This window comes from Neofelis nebulosa, chromosome 6 (assembly GCF_028018385.1).
Source record: "Neofelis nebulosa isolate mNeoNeb1 chromosome 6, mNeoNeb1.pri, whole genome shotgun sequence".
Taxonomy (NCBI): Eukaryota; Metazoa; Chordata; class Mammalia; order Carnivora; family Felidae; genus Neofelis; species Neofelis nebulosa.
Genome location: NC_080787.1, coordinates 109,449,355 through 109,468,997, shown reverse-complemented (window position 1 = coordinate 109,468,997; position 19,643 = coordinate 109,449,355). Strand labels below are relative to the sequence as shown.

At 39.4% G+C, this 19,643-nt stretch overlaps 1 protein-coding gene and 1 long non-coding RNA gene across 7 annotated transcripts in view; one reads left to right on the top strand and one right to left on the bottom strand.

Moving 5' to 3' along the window:
* The window catches only part of ROS1 (ROS proto-oncogene 1, receptor tyrosine kinase), a 115,962-nt gene that overhangs the window by 83,555 nt on the left and 12,764 nt on the right, over nt 1-19,643 (top strand). For 2 of the 6 annotated variants that reach the window (XM_058735075.1, XM_058735074.1), the window contains exons 36-42: nt 320-455; nt 1,907-2,069; nt 3,726-3,790; nt 4,725-4,854; nt 11,308-11,405; nt 11,621-11,824; nt 12,772-12,906. In XM_058735075.1, the coding sequence (XP_058591058.1) occupies nt 320-455; nt 1,907-2,069; nt 3,726-3,790; nt 4,725-4,854; nt 11,308-11,405; nt 11,621-11,824; nt 12,772-12,906 (931 nt within the window). Of the gene's footprint in view, nt 1-319; nt 456-684; nt 898-1,906; nt 2,070-3,725; nt 3,791-4,724; nt 4,855-11,307; nt 11,406-11,608; nt 11,825-12,771; nt 12,907-19,643 lie in introns of those variants that run through there. The other 4 variants (XM_058735073.1, XM_058735072.1, XM_058735076.1 and 1 more) reach the window with 3 other exon arrangements.
* LOC131514756 (uncharacterized) overlaps nt 11,324-19,643 on the bottom strand; it is a 34,367-nt gene continuing 26,047 nt past the window's right edge. The window contains exons 2-3 of the long non-coding RNA XR_009263258.1: nt 14,449-14,548; nt 11,324-11,458 (exon numbers count right to left, since the gene is read on the bottom strand). This is a non-coding gene — a long non-coding RNA (uncharacterized LOC131514756). The remainder of the gene's footprint in view (nt 11,459-14,448; nt 14,549-19,643) is intronic.

Here is a 19,643-nt window from a genome sequence, read left to right as displayed (position 1 = left end):
TTTTGACTCTAGTTTAGGGGTGATTTTGAGAAATAAGTTCTGATATTAAGAGACTTCAACTTGTTTATAACAATAAGAAATGCATTAAGCTTTGGTTTGCGACACAAGGTAAGAAGGGACGTGGTATAATTTATGTGTTTTTATATGTCTTTCTACCTAGATTTAATTTGTTTTTCTGCTCTGGACAAATTTTTCAATCAAATTCTGTTATCCTATCAATGGTGTTCTTACATCTAAACGTTTAAAATGTATTGTTAACATTTCTTCAGAAATAAAGCAATGTTTCACTTTGTAAATTATGTCCTTTTTTATTTTATAGTCTGGCATAGAAAATTAAAGAAGCAAAAAACTCCCACGGAAGGGCTGACGGGTCTCATACACGAAGACAAAGAGTTGGCTGAACTTCGAGGGCTGGCCACTGGAGTAGGACTGGCTAATGCCTGCTATGCGATACAGTATGTAACCGGGGCCATCATTATGGGGCACCTAGAGAACAGTGGGCAACTATAAAGAGAGTGCTCATGGATCCCAAGATTGTCCTGGTCCTGTCCAGAGTAATGCTCATTACTCTGGCATAATTATTAATAACAACCCCTTCCATTTTCAAATGTGACCTGAGATGGATGGCAAATTATGTGGTTACGCTAGTGTAAGGAAGATCATCAAAATGTCATTGTTTTCCAGTGTTTTATCACATAGTTAAAAAATAAATGAAACAAGGAAATAAATACTGTATTGAAGAGAACAGATGGTAACACGCTTGGTTCAACTGGAGGCAACTAGAAGAGAGGAATTCCAAGGGTCCCATGCCTGTGCCGTTAAGTCAATCTTAATCTGTTTTCAAACGTTGCATGGTGATTGCCTACAAAAGCTCTTTAAGATCGTTGAATTTGAACTTACGTTCAAATTTGAGTATGTGTATATGAACAACAATGGTATGAACTCTTGTACTCTGAAAAAAAAAAAGCATGCCATTATATCGAAAGTGTTCCTCAGATCTACTCTAAGAGTATAACCTGGACATATCTGGACTCAGATATAAATTTGTTTCACTAATAATTATAATGCAAATTAGTTTTGCCTTATTTTGACCTTTGTCCTTAATTAAAGAAAATATTTAAATGTCTTTTTATCCAAGACACTATATTGCGTTTTATACAAGACACTATATTATGGCCTATGCTAAAAGAATTATATAGTCATAGGCCTTGAAATTTATAATTCCAAGACATAAAGATGGAAGTTTAAAAGTAGACATAGAGGCGATCTAAATTAGTGATTCAGAGGTGACTTTTCCTTGAGAAAATACTCTGCAAATCTATATTCAAGATTCTGTTTCAAAAACTCAAATCATTTTAAATTCAGACAATTTTCCCCCCTCATAATATTCCAGGTGAGAGTTGGCTTCTAAAAGTTAACCTTATGGAGAAAGAGTTGATTTTTGTGGTCATGCTAAATGTTGTTCTACATAAGAGATCAGGTGTGTGAAATAGTTAACATGAAAGTTTTTAGGCTCATAAACCCAGATATATTTATTACTAATTTGCAATAGCTTTTTGAATTGATAACCCAAAGAAATTAATAACTCATAACTTTAACAAAACAAACTACAGTTAAAACTCTTGAGGCAATGCACGCATATGCATGTTTCTATCAAGATAACGGTGCCTAGAAGTGAAGTGACATGCTCTGTCTGTGCTTTGGAATAGGGAAGGAATATTCTGGTTGGTGGAATAGGGAAGGAATAGAAACACAAAATTCCACATCGCTGTATTACATAGAACAATGTTGCAAAGTCATGAGATTTCTCTTTCTCTTTCTCATACTCTTTATTTCTCAAACACTGACACCAACACCAACTTGTAAACCAGATGTATTTTGGGAAACCAAAAATATTGTTTTCCAGTACTCTTCCAACCCAAGAGGAGATTGAAAGTCTTCCTGCCTTCCCTCGGGAAAAACTGACTCTGCGTCTCCTGTTGGGAAGCGGGGCCTTTGGAGAAGTGTATGAAGGGACAGCAGTAGACATCTTAGGGGCTGGAAGTGGAGAAACCAAAGTAGCAGTGAAGGTAACGTGGATCTTTTAATTCCTTGACATGCTGGCTCAACATATCTACATGAATTTACATGGACGAAACTATAATAAAACATGAGTGATCTTAACTGGAAAGAGAACTGGTAGAAGGTGGAAGTCCACGCCTGACTCCAGAAATTATAATTTTTCTTCCATTTCTTACATAAGCCCTGTAATTCACTTACCTCTAAAGTTACTAATTTGCTAAGACTCAGCAGGCAGTTTTCCCCTGCAAATATACTTATAAGAGAATGGGGGTTGTAAAAGCACCTTCTCAGTGTCTTAGGTTCTATGGCAGATAGTAAACAACGATGGCTTGTTAACCATTTGGTGTCAGTTTTAACTATGCAACTCCACCATCACGGTGCAAAAGCAGCTCCAGTCAATACGTAAACTAATGAGTGTGATTGTGTTCCGGTAAAATTTTGTTTATGAGAATTGAAATTTGAATTTCATATAATTTTCATGTTTTAAGAAATATTCTTTTTTTTTTTTTTTTTACTTTTCTCCCAAACATTTGAAAAAGTAACATGTCAAATATACCTGAGTAAAGCTGGGAAAATACAAAATTAAAAGTTAACAATTATTTTCAGATCTCAAGTTGTACAAAAATAGGTGACAGGCTAGAATCGTTCTGTAAGCTATAGTTTGCTGACCACTGTACTATACGGTTATTCATCACGGTGTATTTAATGTAGTTTTAAGGAAGCACTGGGTATATTCTCATATTTGTGTAAAGCCTTTTGATTGAGGGATGATGAATCCTTTATGGAACTGAGCAATATCCTAATCACTACTTTTTAGGAATTTGTTGCTTTGAGGGTGGGCTATACAACTAGAAAAGTTAGCAAAATCTTCTCTACTTCCAAATGATATCATCTAAAAGGACTTAAATTACTGTAGCCTCAACTGGTGTAGACAAGTGTTTATTTTTCTCACCTAATGAGAGGACTGCTGGCTTTGTGCAGTACTGTGTTAGGTCAGAACCAGTAAATCTGAAATTCTCTTGACTTTGTACATGTGTGTTGCCTCACGGTCCCAATATGGTTGCCAAAGATCAGGCATCACATCTTCATTCAGGTTAAGGGAAAGGGTAAGGATAACGTTAGACGTATATGTTCAAAAAGTGAAAATTTTCCACAAGCTTCTTTCCCCTTTTAGCAGTTTTCCCCTTATACCTCATTGACCGGAATTGAGTCAGATGACCGCTCCTATTTGCAAGGGAGGCCGGAGAATCACAAAACACAATTTTCATGATTAGCTTAGGCCAATTGTTTGGGACTGGACATCATGCCTCTAAGAAACAAATTGAGTATTGTTAACAAGGATGCAGGGGGAAACAGATATTGAGTAGAAAACTTTGAAAAGCAAGAAACTGACCTACATACCAAATTTGTAAAAATGTCTGCATTTTGGAGAGAATTTGTTTAAGTGATACTCAATCTTTTATCTGTCAGGTTTTCTCACGTGAACACCGGGTATAACATGGGCTAACTTTAAGTTTACAGAGCACATGCGCACATATTACCCATGATCTGTTTCCAGCTGTCAGGGTGAATATTACAAAACAAAACAAAGATGGTCTCCATTAACCCACTGAGCACAGAAATGTCTGCTGTACTGATTCCTGGCTTCTTTTTATGTTGCACAGACTTTGAAGAAGGGCTCCACAGACCAGGAGAAGATTGAATTCCTGAAAGAGGCACATCTGATGAGGTATCGGGGCAGCTCTGGATTAATTTTTCCTTGGTAGGAGTGGCAAGCTTTTATATCCGATTGGTAAATTTTTAACATTCAAAATGACCTGACGTAACAGATCATGCCCAAAATAAACATGGCTCAAGTTTAAACATAAATAGTCTGTAGCGATGAGTATCATACAGAAGCCAGTCTTTCAAAAGGCAGTCCTCAGGCAAAAGGTCTTCTCTTCTTTTACCTTCGATAAGAAGTGTGTTGTTCAAGTGACTTCTGAAGCTGTTTAGCTTTAAGCATGCTTATGTTCTTTGAACCGTGTGATAATGGGTCAAGTAGACGGAGGAAGGGAGAGCTCTAAGTACAAGGATGTCAGGGAAAATATCCTCTGTCTTGGTAAACTTGTCTTCAAGGGTAGAGTCAGTTGCTGGTCATGAAAACTGCTCAGAGGCATCTTAAAGGGATGGCCTGAGGCAGTGGTCTATGGGATCCATGCTGTGGGTTCTAATCAGCAGGTCAGGGCTTACTGGCTTTAACGCATTGAGAAAGTTGGTTGAAGCCAAACCTGCATGTCTGACTTGCTTCTCCAAAAGGAAGAGAATAACATTCCATACCTATGATGACCCAAAAGGTAATACTTTCAAATATCTTTTGAAGGAGGATACTAGTTAAAATTACTTTCTTTTCCAAAACATGAAATAGTTCATATAAACGTTTTTTCTAAAGATCACCCTATTCTATCGGTATGCATTGGCCACTAGGGGTTGCCGTATCATCTCTCTAAGGCAGGCACACAGGACAGTACTGGGAAAAGGAGACTTCCATTTATTAGAGAACAACAACAACAACAACAGGAATTTTGGAGGAAACGATAAAGAATTGCTCTATTTCCCAAAGGCTCTCAGCCAGGGTGTCTGTTACTGTCACAACATCCTGTCTGTCTCTTTCCACCTTTTAGCAAATTTAACCATCCCAACATTCTGAAGCAGCTTGGAGTTTGTCTGCTGAATGAACCCCAGTACATTATCCTGGAACTGATGGAAGGAGGAGACCTTCTTACCTATTTGCGTAAAGCCCGGATGACAAAGGTAGGAAATGGGGTCCCGGTATTGGTTTTGTAATGCAAATGCTCTATGATTTCCTGCTAAATGTATTTAAATTCAATAGGCTGATTCAATCTGGGCTGATGGTAGAACCTCTGAAGACTTCTGTAGAAAGAATTCTTGTATTTCCTTCATTTGGATTAAGACAATTAGAATCCTGGGCTAACTTCTGGCATTTTCTGATTATTTGAGCCTGTTTTTAGTATTTAATGGGAAAATAGGTACCTCACTGCCAGAATCATGTTTTCTGGAGAACAGAGATTGTGTGGAGTTGGAAAGGCACATCTTTCTCCGCACTTTATCTCTATGCCTATCTGTCCCAAATTGATATTTGCAACCCCTTATGTCTTTATTGAGAACTATATGTCCCTACCCAGTTGGCATATCTGGATTTTGTTTTAATTTTTAATGGCTTTATTTATTTGTGTGTGTGAGAGAGAGAGAGAGAGAGAGAGAGAGATAAAGGGAATGAGCAGGGGAAGGGCAGAGAGAGAGGGAGACAGAGAATCTGAAGCAGGCTCCAGGCTCTGAGCTGTCAGCACAGAGTCCTACTCAGGGCTGGAACTCATGAACTGCGAGATCATGACCTGAGCTGAAGTTTGACGCTTAACAGACTGAGCCACCCAGCTGCCCCTGTTTGGATTTTAATGGGCATCTTAAACTTATGTTGGCCAGAACTGAATTCTTGATTTCCTATCTCCTCCTTCATGCCATCCATCCAGTTCCTTGCTTTCTCTTCCACGGTCACACTAACAAGCCCGGTCAGCAGTTCTGCCCATGTGCTTACCTACAGCAGTGCCTGGAACAGCGAGGGCACTGCAAACACCATGGAATGAGGGCCAGGGGTGACAGCACCTGTGGGAACCTACTTTTTATCTCCAATGAGAAACACGAGACAAAACAAGTAACTAATATTTAAACGTAGATTTCAAAAAAAAATTTATTTATTTTTATTTTTATTTTTTTATTATTTGTTTTTATTTCTGTCAAAGTACACATTATATGGCTAAAACTTTGAAATATGTAACAAGGTTTATAGCGAAAGACTATTTTGGGGGCACCTGGTTGGCTCAGTCGGTTAAGCATCCTACTCTTGATTTCGGCTCAGGTCGTGATCTCACGGTTCATGGGTTTGAGCCCCGCATCAGGCTCTGAGCTGACAGTGCAGAGCCTGCTTGAGATTCTCTCTCCTTCTCTCTCTGCCCCTCCCCTGCTCACTCTCTCTCTCTCAAAATAAATAAATAAACATTGAAAAAAAAAAAAAAGAAAGACTATCTCATCCCCACATCCCAGATCTGTCCAATTTCTTCTGGTGTTTACCTCATGTTCCCTACAAACTCTGTTTATACTGCTGCACGTTGAATTTTCAGTCTTGGGGGAAATCTACTGACTACCTACTATGAGAGGTGAGGCTTTAACTCTCTTAGACTTACTCATTATCAGTCCCAACCCCACCAGCTCCACCCATCAAAAACTGTGTCACACTTTTCAGATAAATCAGTATTGCAGATTTACATTACTATGACAATTACTTGCAGCTGAGTTATTCAAATACTGTGATTGTGGGGTTTATTCCCCCCTTGGGCTAAAATAATAAATGCCTCTTGTTTTCCCCCCTTTGCTTAGTTTTCTGTATACCTAACTAAACTCTTGGACAGAATTGTAACACTTCTGTCAATGTATATGATAAATATATCACATGATCCAGCATGTAATGGTGTTTTTCTTGCACACTTTCCTCCTAGAGGCAGTGTGGTGCTTGTCCTCTGGGTTAGCTGACTAGCTGTGATCCCAGGGCTTTGCTTCACATTTACCTTGGTGATTTCCTTGCTGGACCTTACCTTCCTCTATTCCATGACTTCTTTGTTCTCTTTTAGAAGAGAGAAAGCATGAGAAAACAAGCATCTGAAGGAAAAATCTCCTTTCCCCTCCTCTTTTTGAGAAGCACTCCTTGCTTGTGTTCTGTCTCTGTCTCTCTCAAAAATAAATAAACATTAAAAAAAAAAGAAGTCTTATGCCATTCTGATTCCTGGACTGATGATCAGTGACCTGCTTTTTGCCCCTCCTCTCTGGAAAAGTTTAGGAACTTCTTATGTGTGGTACTTTTTTTTTTTTTTTTTTAAACCAATCTGGACACTCACCCTGGAAAAATCACCTCCTTCAGTTCTGGGATATTACTATTACTATTACTATTATTATTATTATTATTATTGTTATTATTTAAAGTTTATTTATGTATTTTGAGACAGAGAGAGAGCATGTGTAATAGGGGCAGAGAGAGAGAGAAGGAGAGAGAGCATCCCAAGCAGGCTCTGTGCTGTCACCGTAGAGACCTATGTGGGGCTTGAACCCACGAACCGTGAAATCATCACCTGAGCCAAAATTAGGAGTCAAATGCTTAGCTGACTGAGCCACCCAGGCGCCCCTATGTTATTTTTTGGGATAATAAATAAAATTCTTTGTCCCCTCTGCTTCCTTGTTCTAGAAACACCATTGGTTCTAGAAAAACCCTCTGTTTTATCCTTTGTTCTATAGTTATTTTCTCCTGTTTTCTACATCTTTGTATCTTTGCTCTCAATTCTGGTAGATTTCCATAAATTTTTAAATAAAATTAAAAATTTTAATTTTCCACAGACTCATTCTTCTTAAAATAGTATTGTTTTTTTTCATAGGTGAAAAATCTTCTCTAATCTTCCCTAAGATACTAATTATGGTTTTTTTAAAGTATTAATTTGCTTCCTGCATTGTCCTGATTTCCTTTATCCTCTTTGTTCTGGAATCTGTTTGTAATGTGAGAAGCTTTTCTCAAATGTTTGGTGATTTGTGGCTGGTCTTCCTCTTTGACAGTGAGGCCTAAGAAGTCGACTGGAAGCTGTGTCTGTGGCAGCTTCCTTTTGGTTGTTATGTGGGACCCTGCTTTCTTGTTGGGGGTCTCCCTAATCCTCAAATGACAGTATTTGTGTGTCTTTCCTGGCACACGCCAGGTTCACCAGAGGGGAATCTGCTAGTCTCCTGCCTGAGTGATAAATGCCTAAGCCTCAGTTCAGGGAGGTGAGATGGGAAGGGGGTGGAGGTCTCAAGGCTGAGTATCTGGACTCTTGTTTAATTTTCCTCTCCATTTTCAGCACAGAGCCCTAGTGCAACTGGTATCTTTGAACGTGGAGTTGTTCTGGTTCAGTGTGTGTGTGTGTGTGTGTGTGTGTGTGTGTGTGTATGTGTGTGTGTGTATGTGTGTGTGTTTTGAAGAGGAAAGCCTCCTGCTGTCATGGGAGGGTCTAGGATCTACTTAGCTCCTAAAATATACTTCTAAACATTCCTCTTGATTCCAGCCTTGCCCCACACCCCTACATCCAGAGATACCTGCTATCTCCAGTTGCAGAGCCTTAGGGGGTTTTATAGTGAAACACAGCTTAATTCTTGTCTTCCCCCCTGCAGGCAGCCAGGCTCTCTTGGCTCTGTTGAATGACCACCCTTCCATCTGCTTCCCTTTCCTAAAATGTTTCGTGCACTAAATCTAGTTTCCTGATACATTTATCCTTGTGTGGTTATACACATTTCCCCTATATTGCCATTGTGGTAAGGTTTGGAGAGGGAGTAGAACTAAAAATGCACATCCTGAGTCCTCCATCTTTAACAAGAAGTTTATTTGTAGATGTTGTTTGTTTTGGGTAGAGAAGAGGGGATAAAGACTAAATAAAAATATGGACATGCTCTTTCCAAATTATTCCTATTTAGTCAGGGGCCTGATGGTTATGCTGATTGGTCCTCAAGAGTTCTTCCACTGCCTTTCCAGCCCAGGACAGCTTCCATGCCTCACTGCCCTCACCCCAGCCAGACAACAGGATGCTGTTAGGTGCTGAGTGCCAGAACACTGCGGGCTCTATGTTCCCATCATGCTCAGCTCATTTGGAAGCAGCCTTCTCTCCACAGGATGTGCTCAGAGGCAACATTCCAGAAGGGCCGCAAGCATCCTTCTGCCTAGCCCTGCTCCGAGACTACAGTGCTGGGTCTAATACAGAAAAATTGACTGCAAGTAGGCCCATAAACCTTAGTTTAGTCTTTTATTTTCAGGACCACAGTTTCTGTGTCTTTAGAATGGGGTATTGAACTGACAACGTCCTCAGGCTCTTTTTAGCTTTGATATCCTACGATTATATTCACATGGAAGAAAGTAAAAGACAAAACCAAAAACCAACCCATCAAAACAGTATAAATATGTAGTCAGATACCATCAAGTTATCCATTTTTTGCTGCATGTTTATTATACAATAGTGAGGGCTGTGACTCTTTCTTTCAAGGACCTTGCCACATGGTAGGGAGGTAAGTCAATATAAAGAACTCATTTAAGATAGAAAGTGGGAGGGCCTACTGGAATGCAATAGAGAATATACTGTGAACACAGAGGAGAGAGATGATTTCCAACTGAGGAGTCCTGGGAAGGCTTCATGGAGGAGGTCTTCTGTTTGAGACACATTTCCATGTGAGTCATGAAAAACCATGACTGGGATCAGACCCAGGTGGAGGTTGAATGTGCCTTGGGGGAGGCTGGCAAGAGAAAGATGACAAGTGAGCCCAGAGCAGCAGCATCTGGAATCAAGGAGACCCAACATGGGGGTATCCCAACAGGTTGTCACAGGGGCTATCAGGAGCAAGTGATAGAGATTGAGGCAGGCGAGCAGCATTCTAAAAACCCGTTGGCAGGGAACGTGGTGTTAGCCACCACACTGAAGTTCAGAAGCAAGGTTCAAAGTGAGGAACATCTTCAGTAGAGTGGGTTTTGCCAATAGCAAAGCAGGCTTCCACTCACAGAGGAACCAATGAGCCAGTCGGGACCCCCAGCAGGGACTCAGACATAGGCCAAGAGACCAGTGTCTGGTGTCTGCTGGACCCAAACAGTGTTGTGGGGGGATTGATTCTTGGGAGTAAGATCAAGACTCGGTGTCGGATTGAGGTATGGTTGAGCAGGACCATGGCAACGTTGAGTCCAAGAACATGAGGAGTCTTCTTAGTTTTGGGACAAGACATGGGCTTGTTGGGCGAAGCAAGGAGGAGCAGCACGTAAAAGCACTCATCTAAGAGAAATTGAGGGAAGGTGGGAATCATTTGAGGTGCTCAATGAAGGATGTGGATGGAAATCAAGAATAAGGGCATTCTAGAATGATAGCAGAATTAAAGAAGAGAGGTTGACCATGGGGGAGGGGTAGGAAAAAAAAAGGAGGTTAGAGTGGGAGAGAGCCAAAGCATAAGAGACTCTTAAAAACTGAGAACAAACTGAGGGTTGGTGGGGGGTGGGAGGGAGGGGAGGGTGGGTGATGGGTATTGAGGAGGGCACCTGTTGGGATGAGCACTGGGTGTTGTATGGAAACCAATTTGACAATAAATTTCATATATTGAAGAAAAAAAAAAAAGAGAGGTTGAGAAATGCAGAGCAGGGATAAAGGACTGCCAATGTCCCGGCATGACTGAAGCACAGATTGTGAGAAGAGACACTAGGGTCATAAGTGGAGGCAAAAAGAGACTGGTGCAGCCCAGGGCTGCCATGGAGGCTGTGCTTTGGAACCTGTAATTGACTCCACAGGCAGTAGGTCACAACGAAGAGCGTTGATTAAAGCACAAGAGGCTGGACACAAGTTTGGGATGTGTCAGATAGAAAACGATAAAGGCCTGAACTAGGGTTATTTTAGGGAAATGGCAAGGGAAAGACAATATATGAATGTAGCCTTGAGGAAGGAATATTGCATTTTTTCCATGTGGTGCCAATAAAAACTTTAACTGGCTTTTTTTCATGTTGAAATCATTGCAAGCAGTATAGGCTCAACTATATATTCATGCTGGCTCTCATGGAGGAGAGGAGTGATCTGTGACCTTGAACTAGAGTATTGTTAACAATCGCTAACAGATGGGGGTTCACCTGAGAAACAAGCCCATTGTCATGACTGACATTACAGTGTGACATTGGGCCAATGACTAAATTAGCTAGTACTGATTAAATTAGCATTATTACTACTTAGGACAGCAGCTACTATTTATTAAGTTGTTATATACCAGCCAGATTACATATCTTATCTCAAATCCTATATGGTCAGTGTTACTCCCATTTTACAAATGAGAAAGTTACTTAATGAATTTAACAATGTAAACAAGTTCACGCAACTAGTAAGTACCAGAACTAGGTTTCAAATCTTGGTCTGTATGACCTGACACCCTGAGATCTTTCCAATAAAGATCCGATATTGCCTCTGCTTAGTAAAAATAGTCTTATTTATGTTTATTTCAGTAGAAAGTATGTAAACCTAGTTCTTTTACTCCTTATTTGAATTCTTGTAACCATAACTAAAAATACCTTTGAGACATCACATATGTGTGTGTACATATGTATATGTATATGTTTTATACAAACTGTAAAAGTACCTGTAACTTTTCTTTCATTTCTTACAGTTTCATGGTCCTTTACTCACCTTGGTTGACCTTGTAGATCTGTGTGTGGATATTTCAAAAGGTTGTGTCTACTTGGAACACATGCACTTCATTCACAGGTACAGTGATATTCTAGATACAATGTTCCTATGGACATCGGCACAACAATTACCTGCAGTTTGGGTAAAACATATAGGATAATTAAACATTTTCATTACTTCAAAATAGCAAACGTTTCCGTAAAAAGTCTCCCTTCTCTAAAGACCTACTTGGGTTACTTGTCTGATCTCTGGAACTTTATTCTTAGCATTATTAAATACAGCTTCTGCCATAGGGATCTGGCAGCTCGGAATTGCCTTGTCTCTGTGAAAGACTATACCAGTCCATCACGGGTAGTGAAGATTGGGGACTTTGGACTTGCAAGGGACATCTATAAAAATGATTATTATAGAAAGAGAGGGGAAGGCCTACTCCCCGTTCGGTGGATGGCTCCAGAAAGTTTGATGGATGGAATCTTCACTACTCAGTCTGACGTATGGTGAGTTTAACAGGACACGGAGAAATTTGGGCAGAACCACCCAATGTCAGGGCCAGAAGGGAATTTAAAAGGTCATCTAACCTGGTGAGACTATTCCTGGATCTCAATATTTTCCCTTCTCACCCGAATTAGTTTTGATCCGTTGTCTTACACATATATGTGAAATATATACATTTGCTTCAAGTATTTTATCACAGTCCAAAAGCATAGAGGCTATGACTAATAGGAATTGGTACATATGAATTGATGTCCAAGTATATGTCCAAATGCCTACTCTTTTGGCATGTATGATCGTTAATTTATAGGTAGATTTTAAATCATGCATCTCAAAAACATTATGACATTGAGGAGGTTTGGACATCTCTTTAGTATTAGAATAGGATCCCTCATTTTTGCTTTTTGATCCCAAATCTTGATCAGAGCTACTCAAAATGTAAAGATTTGTTTAATAACTTTCAAGCTGAACTGGCCATAGGCAAAATTGGTGATGAGATAACATTGGTCCCCAGTGTTGCCAGTTCACATTCATGCCTTTCCCCTCCACGTTTACCAGCATTCAAAGTCAGGGAGAAAAGGGTGAACTGCTTTCTTGCTTATCCCCATGTAAGTCTGCATATTGATGCTATGCAAACCTTTAGTGGAGATCTGTGGTGCAATTTCAGCTGGGGAGAAGGAAAAAAATGTGTGTGTGTGCGCGCGCGCGTGTGTGTCCCCACTAAGCCTTCCTATCACCTATCACCTTTGAAGTATTGCTAGTAGGCAGTTGCTTTTTCTACTTTTTCTTGAGGCCAACTTGCTTTTAAGTCTCCCATTTGCCGTTTATGGGGCCAATAATGCCAATCACAAAGTAGACCCGGATAGTCCCAGGAATAGTTACATTGGAGAAACTACTGTAAACATGATGCTTGTAGTAAGTACAATTAAAGTAAACTCTTTAACATCCTTAGGTCTTTTGGAATTCTGATTTGGGAGATTTTAACTCTTGGTCATCAGCCTTATCCAGCTCATTCCAACCTTGATGTTTTAAACTATGTGCAAACAGGAGGGAGACTGCAGCCACCGAGAAATTGTCCTGATGATTTGTAAGTTAATTATGCTAATATAAACACCTAAAAACAACAACAAAACCACATGTGCCTATGCAATCTTATGCCTCATTGGCATGGTATTTTAAAATAAAAACTGGAATTTGGATATTTGTGTTGTCTACATCAAATGTAAGTTGATTGTAACATCTAATTTACTAAATACATGATGGTCTCTTTTATATATATCCATGATATTTCATTTCAGAAACAAAATTTAGAAGCATAGAATATATTTATACTTTTGAGAGATGAATCCTAATAAATAAATAAAAGGCTTGTGTGTGTATGTATATACACACACATACTCATTTGAGTTTGGAAGATCTAATTTGGCTAACATCTTTATTTGCATATTAAGAGATTCCATCAAGGAGGAATATATTGTTTAAAAGTTGGATTGCCTTTGTTGGTGCAGCTGATATTGGGATATAGTACTACTAAAAGTTATACAGGTTGCGATCTATTTATGAACTGAGCTCAAAGTGACTAAGTATTAGTGACTCTATCAAACTGATCCTGGCTCCTCTTGAAGTCTAATAATTCATGATTCTCAGGAGAGTAGGTGATTTTGATCTAATTACAAAAGAAAAATAAGCTCAGTTATTTTGCTGAGTAGTAATCTACCTTCTTGTGAAGAACGTCAGCAGAAATAAACAAATTTTGAAACTTTTTCCAAGACATGTTTGGAAAGGAACAAGTGCTGAACGAGTATAAACTCCTCTGTTATGTGCACAGTACCATGCCATGCATTGTCTGGAATACGTGGGTATCTAACTAATGGCCCCAGCGCTTCAGCGTCTCAGAATGTATTTTGAAGGAGAAGAAACACACATGGAACAGTTGGATAACAAGCCAACACGTAATAAAGTGCTAAACTGTGTGGTACAGAGAAGTGCAAAAGGAATTAGCAGTATGCGGATACACACCGTGGTTGTATTGCCTTGACTATGCTGTGTTATTTTAGAGGATTATTCAGACTGGAGCCAAAAGACGATTAAGAACCGGGCGCCTTGGTTGGATGTTCTACTGGTGAATGGTTTTGTATTATTTAAATCTTCCAGTCGGAATAAGAAGATTTGAGTCACTGCTTCTTTCTGATTTAGCTTTTACTGGGACATTTACAGGGAGATCAGATGTACACATACCTGACCAAGTTTGGCGACAGTGCTTAAAAATGATTTGTGATCCTTTTGGGGGAGACAGAAACAATTCTTAAAATTAGAAGTAAGAAATTATACAAAAATGGAAAGCCTTTGACCTAGGGCTTGAGGAAATCCCCAGCATACCTAAGCATGAAATACATTTTTATTAGGTAGCAAACTAACCACTGCTGTGCAGCTCTTACATATCTGTCAAATGCTCAGAAATTTTCCCTAGAATTTCAATTGCACAAAATTTGCGTTATCCCATTAGAATTTTATCTGGCCTCTTTCCCCCCTAGAGGGTACCTCATCACAATGACTCAGTTTTATTGGGTAGACAGTTTAGGATTCAATCACAGAATTCTACATTTTGATTGACGCAAATCATACCTACCTTTATTATGGGGAGGATGGAGGTGGATGATTACATGGCGGTTGTGGAGCAGAAAAACGTAGGTATGTTGGACTTTGCCCAAATAGATCCCAAAACGCAACTAGAAGGAGGAGGAAGAGATCCTAGAAAATTGCTTAGAAGAACATTCCTATTTATAGGCAGAAACATATACTCTACACAACATTGATATTATATGTTTATAAAGCATATATTTATATAAGTTATATAAATATATAACTTAATATTCTACATAACTTTATCTTGACTAATTCGTTGGTTGAACACATTATTGCTGTGACTTTATAAAAATGTAGTTTCCTTAAAGCCAAAATTTTCCATTGGTGGTTTTGAAGTTCATTTGAACATCTGTGATTAAAAAGTCAACAATGCTCCCAGCCACCCCCACCCCCCCACCCCCGAGTGTTACATGCTCTCAGAGCCCTGGGAAGGGTTAAGGATCCGTTGCCAACCAGGAAAACAAGCTGTGCTAGGAAATGGATCTCTCAGCCATGCCATTCAATCTGGCCGTGGCCTTAAGTTGTCATGATAAAGATTAACTACTCTCCTTAGAGTACAGAGGGAACTGATTTTTATTTGAAGCAGTTCTCTGAGATCACAGGCCCAGCTTAGAGGGTTGAAAGTCTGCACTGAGCCATGCTGCACCTTCCATTCACTGCCTAAATGCTCAGCACCTGGATGCACTCTGGGTCAGGTGAGTCCATACAGGGCCACGTTGTGCTCAGCTATTAATGGAATGCGGGAGTTCAGAGCATTCCTGCCCTTCTTTCCGTAGCTTGGGATGTATGGTGGAAAGCCCAGTCCTCAGTACTCTCTTCAACTTTCAGTTTGCACAACAGCCACACCACTCTTGAGAAGAAACGGGATCAAAGGGCAACCTACTTCAAGTGCGAGCTCTTTGGGGTTCTGTGATGGATGTATCAGAGGGGCAACTGGAATTACTGGACGGTCTCTCATACGTAGGAGGCAACAATGGGAGAACATGAAGGTTCACCATCTTATTTTTACCTCTTAAAAGATATGTACATTTAGATGCTAGCTGGGTCTCTCTGGGATTGGGCATAGTGAGTAAGAGAATACTTACAAAACTGTATTTTATGTGCTTTGTTTCAATTCCTATGGAAATTCATCCCCTTAATACTGAAAGATGATATGAAATTTTCATCTGTTGAATTTTGATTGCTTTATGAATCCCAGGACTTTAATACTCATAGAGACCAATAATGCACATGGCTAATGAGTCTCATGCTATTTTAAAAACCCATGAGGCAAAGAAGAGTAAAGGGTTGGCATAGTGAATGGAGGAATTTGAACTTGAACATTTAGCCAAGTGAGATATTTCAAGTATAAGTGAGTATTTTACCTAGCTAGAAAAACCAGGGTAGGGAAATTTTTACAAAGTGAATGACCTGTAAATTTATTTAAAGTAACATTCTTGAAGATTTGTAACTAAAACTTAGTGCAGGTATCGAATACATGATATTGAATTGTGACAAGTGCATATTTGTGAGGGAAGACCGGATGCCAAACGTATAGTTGTTATTAATTTATCTGAAAGATATTAGAGATCCAATTTTTAAAAAAGTTTTTATTTGTTTATTTTGAGAGTGAGTGAGTGTAAGCAGGGGAGGGGCAGAGAGAGAAGGAGAAAGAGAGAGAATCCCAAGCAGGCTCTGCACTTCAGTGCAGAGCCTGATGTGAGGCTCAAACCCATAAACCTCGAGATCATGACCTGAGCTCAACTCAAGAGTGGGATGCTCAACCAACTGAGCCACCCTGGCACCCTAAGTAATCCATTTTTTAGAAGCTGTTAAATTCATAAAAGCCTTTTCATTCCATTGCCAGCTTAATGCTGTTTCAGAGCAAAGGTTGTACGCTTTACTTTTAAATAGCTGTTGCTTTAGAAAGCTCCTCTTTTCTTAATCTAGAGCAATTCCATGTTCATTCCTGGATGGTGGGAGAGGAAGATTTGATATACTATCAGGTCATATATTTTTGCCATCAGAAAGTTTAGAATAATGATTGGGTTCAATGTAAATGAAAGCATCCAGAGAAGAAAGACAAGAGGAAAGTCTGTTTAAATACTTTACATGGATTAAACAAGAGGCTGAAGTTTTGGAGGGTAGTGTGAGTGGATGAGAAACAGACTAGCTAGGTGGCAACTGAAGGGATGGCTTTCTTCCTTCCACTCTCCCTCCTTCTCCCTTTCCTTGTTCTGTCTCACTTTTTTAAAAAGTTTATTTATTTATTTTGAGAGAGAGAGAGGGAGAGAGAAGGCAAGGGGCAGAGAGAGAGAGAGGGAGAGAGAATCCCAAGCAGAATCTGGTGTGGGGCTTGAACTCAGCAACCGTGAGATCATGATCTGAGCTGAAACCAAGAGTCAGACAAGACACCAAGGCGCCCCATTTCTTGCTTTGTCTTTTCTCTCCTAAATAATCTTCGTTAAGTATCTTGAGTCCTTTGTAGAAACGAGACACCTTATAAATAAATAAGTAAAAAAACTCCATAATTAAAATATGGCAAGTCTTGAAAGATTCTACTTACATTTTGGCAATACCTTTGAATCACAACTTTATTTTCAGAAGGGATATGATTCCTATGGTGAATTAGACTTTCTCCTCTCAAGATTCTACTTTAAATATTGGTTTAAATTTCATGATTCCATATAAGTTGTACTATTTTATTTCAGAGTCTAATCATCCTTCATTCAAATCTTTGTATCATCCCTATTTTTAAATGAGAGGTTATAAAGAAATATGTAAAAGGTAGGTTCTCGGCTGTGATTTTCATTTTTAAGAAATAGAGTCAAGTTTCACATTCTATATCCAGAATGTAAATTCCTTGTAATATATGTGAAGTTGTCAGATGAATACTGGAAAATCGACCAATATTAGATTTCCCCATAATACTCTGATTTTGAGTACTAACTCTGACCTGAAGTGCTTGTCAAGAAATGAGACAGAAGTGGACTTTGCACCATACTGTAAGGGAATGGAGATTCCATTATAATTTCTAACATAGACACTAGCTACTTTGAGTACAGTACCGGTAATGATTTCTTGGTCATTGTCGTCTAGTGATTGGATACATCCTTACTCTACTACCATTGCCATTACCTTAGTCCATACCTTCATGATCTCTCACTTTGTCTTCTTTAATAACTTCTTTGCTTCTAACTTTCCCTTCTACAACTCACTCTCCACATATATTAGCTGGAGTAACTTCTTTAAGAATTTAAGATCATGCCTTCTTAAAAACCTTCAACAGCTTCCCATTGTAGTGCCATAAAATCCGACTCCTAGTCTGGCCTGTGAGACCTGCATGATTTCTCCTTCCTCTTCCGATCTCCTCTCTTAACACTCTCCCCCTCCAATGACTGCTCTTCGGCCAAGCTGGCTTTCTTTCAGATTCTAAAATGAGCCACGTTCTTTCCTAATTTAGGAATTTACACATGTTTTTCCCTCTTCTAATGTGTTCCCTGACTCCCATCCCCACCCTATTCCCGTGACTAGCATCTTATTTTCCTACGAAGTTCTTTGGCTTAAATGTCACCTTTTCAGAGTGTCCTTCTGACAGCAACTTACTAAAAATGTTCCATCTCTATTAGATCTCACATTTGTTTTCTTTAGTACTTTTTTTAGAACTTGTAATTTGTAATTGTATATTAATCTGTTGATATAGTAGCACTAATATTTTTAAATACTTTCCATCTTACATTTCTTTACCAGTTTTTCTCTCCCTGTCCCCAATATGCCTTCTAGCTCCAGAGAGTAAGAAAAAAAAAAAAAAAAAAAAAGCAGGTACTTGACCTTTTTAGTAAATCCGTAGACTTGAAAGCCAGGTTTGGAGGAAGGAGTGGTTATCTAGAATCCTTTAGCTTCTTGTTAGTATGCTAAATGCTAGGTTTGAATGACTAGAACCTACAATTCTATATAAGGATAATCTAATTAAAAAGAGGGAGTAGTAGAAGCCCATTTCTTCGAAGCCCTAAGGAAGTGTAGGAAGAAGAGACCTTGATAGATAGAGGTTGGAGGGTGAAGATGTTGGATATCTAGGTCCTGACAAACCTGTGTAAGCTTCAGTTAGACTAAAGGTGGAAAACTGCCCACCTCTCCCAATTTGGGAGGATGGCAAGCTGATCATTGAGCTGGGGACTCCCCACCCAGCCTCATCCCATTGACATGGAGACCCAGCATCATGAGTAAGGTAGAAGAAGAGCATGTCCAGACAGAGAAGGTCAAGTTGCACTTCCCATCTTCCTTTGTTTCCCATTCAGCGTGGACATTTTGTTGAAAGCTAGACATTAGGGCAAGGAGCATCCTTTAGTCACACAACAGAAACAGTTAGGGATTCCCTGGGCCTTGTCAGCATATACAGGGCATGAGGCAGTCTCAGAGATGGTTATGGTTAGAGAGAGGAAAGGGAAGACCAGTTCACGGGGTGGGGGTGGAGGGGTGGGGGAGTGGGAGGGTGGGGTGGGGGGAGGGGAGAGCTGAAGGATACAAAGGTAAAGAAATCGGAGACTGCAGATAGCAGCTGATGCCTGCAGAATGGACCAGACCAGTCACTCCTTACTGAATTCCTGATCATTCTATTCTGAGACCAGCAACGATCTGGAGGGCACAGTGCAGTCCAAAGAATTTTTCACTGTGCCATCATAAGTCACGTAAGACTTTCACCCAACATATATCCTGCCACCATCTTTTAGAAGAGGACAGAGGGAGTAGGAATAGACTAAAATTAGAGGTTGAGTTATTATCCAGAAAAGACTGAGCATTACCTAAAAAGATTGTTTAAAATATTGAATTGCACCAGGTTTTAAATACCATTGTATTTAACGAGGTTAACTTTTTTCCTTCTAGGTGAGGGCTCTAAGAAAGACCTAATTAGTAGCAGACAATATAAAAGAGCTACATTTTTTTTTCCAGCTCATATGAGTTGTAGTGAGATAAATTTTTGTCACCTTCTTACATTTACTATATGTATTTCTATGAGGACAACCACATCCCTAGCTCTTTATATACTCCCAGTATATAATAAGTTTCCAAGTCTTTGCTGAATGAATGAACACAGGTAAGAGTGTTACACAGATATTTCTTAGACAACTGTTAAGGAAAAAATAATGTTTAATAAGCCAGCTACTAATGTCTGAGGAAACTGAGTCTCTTACTTAACTT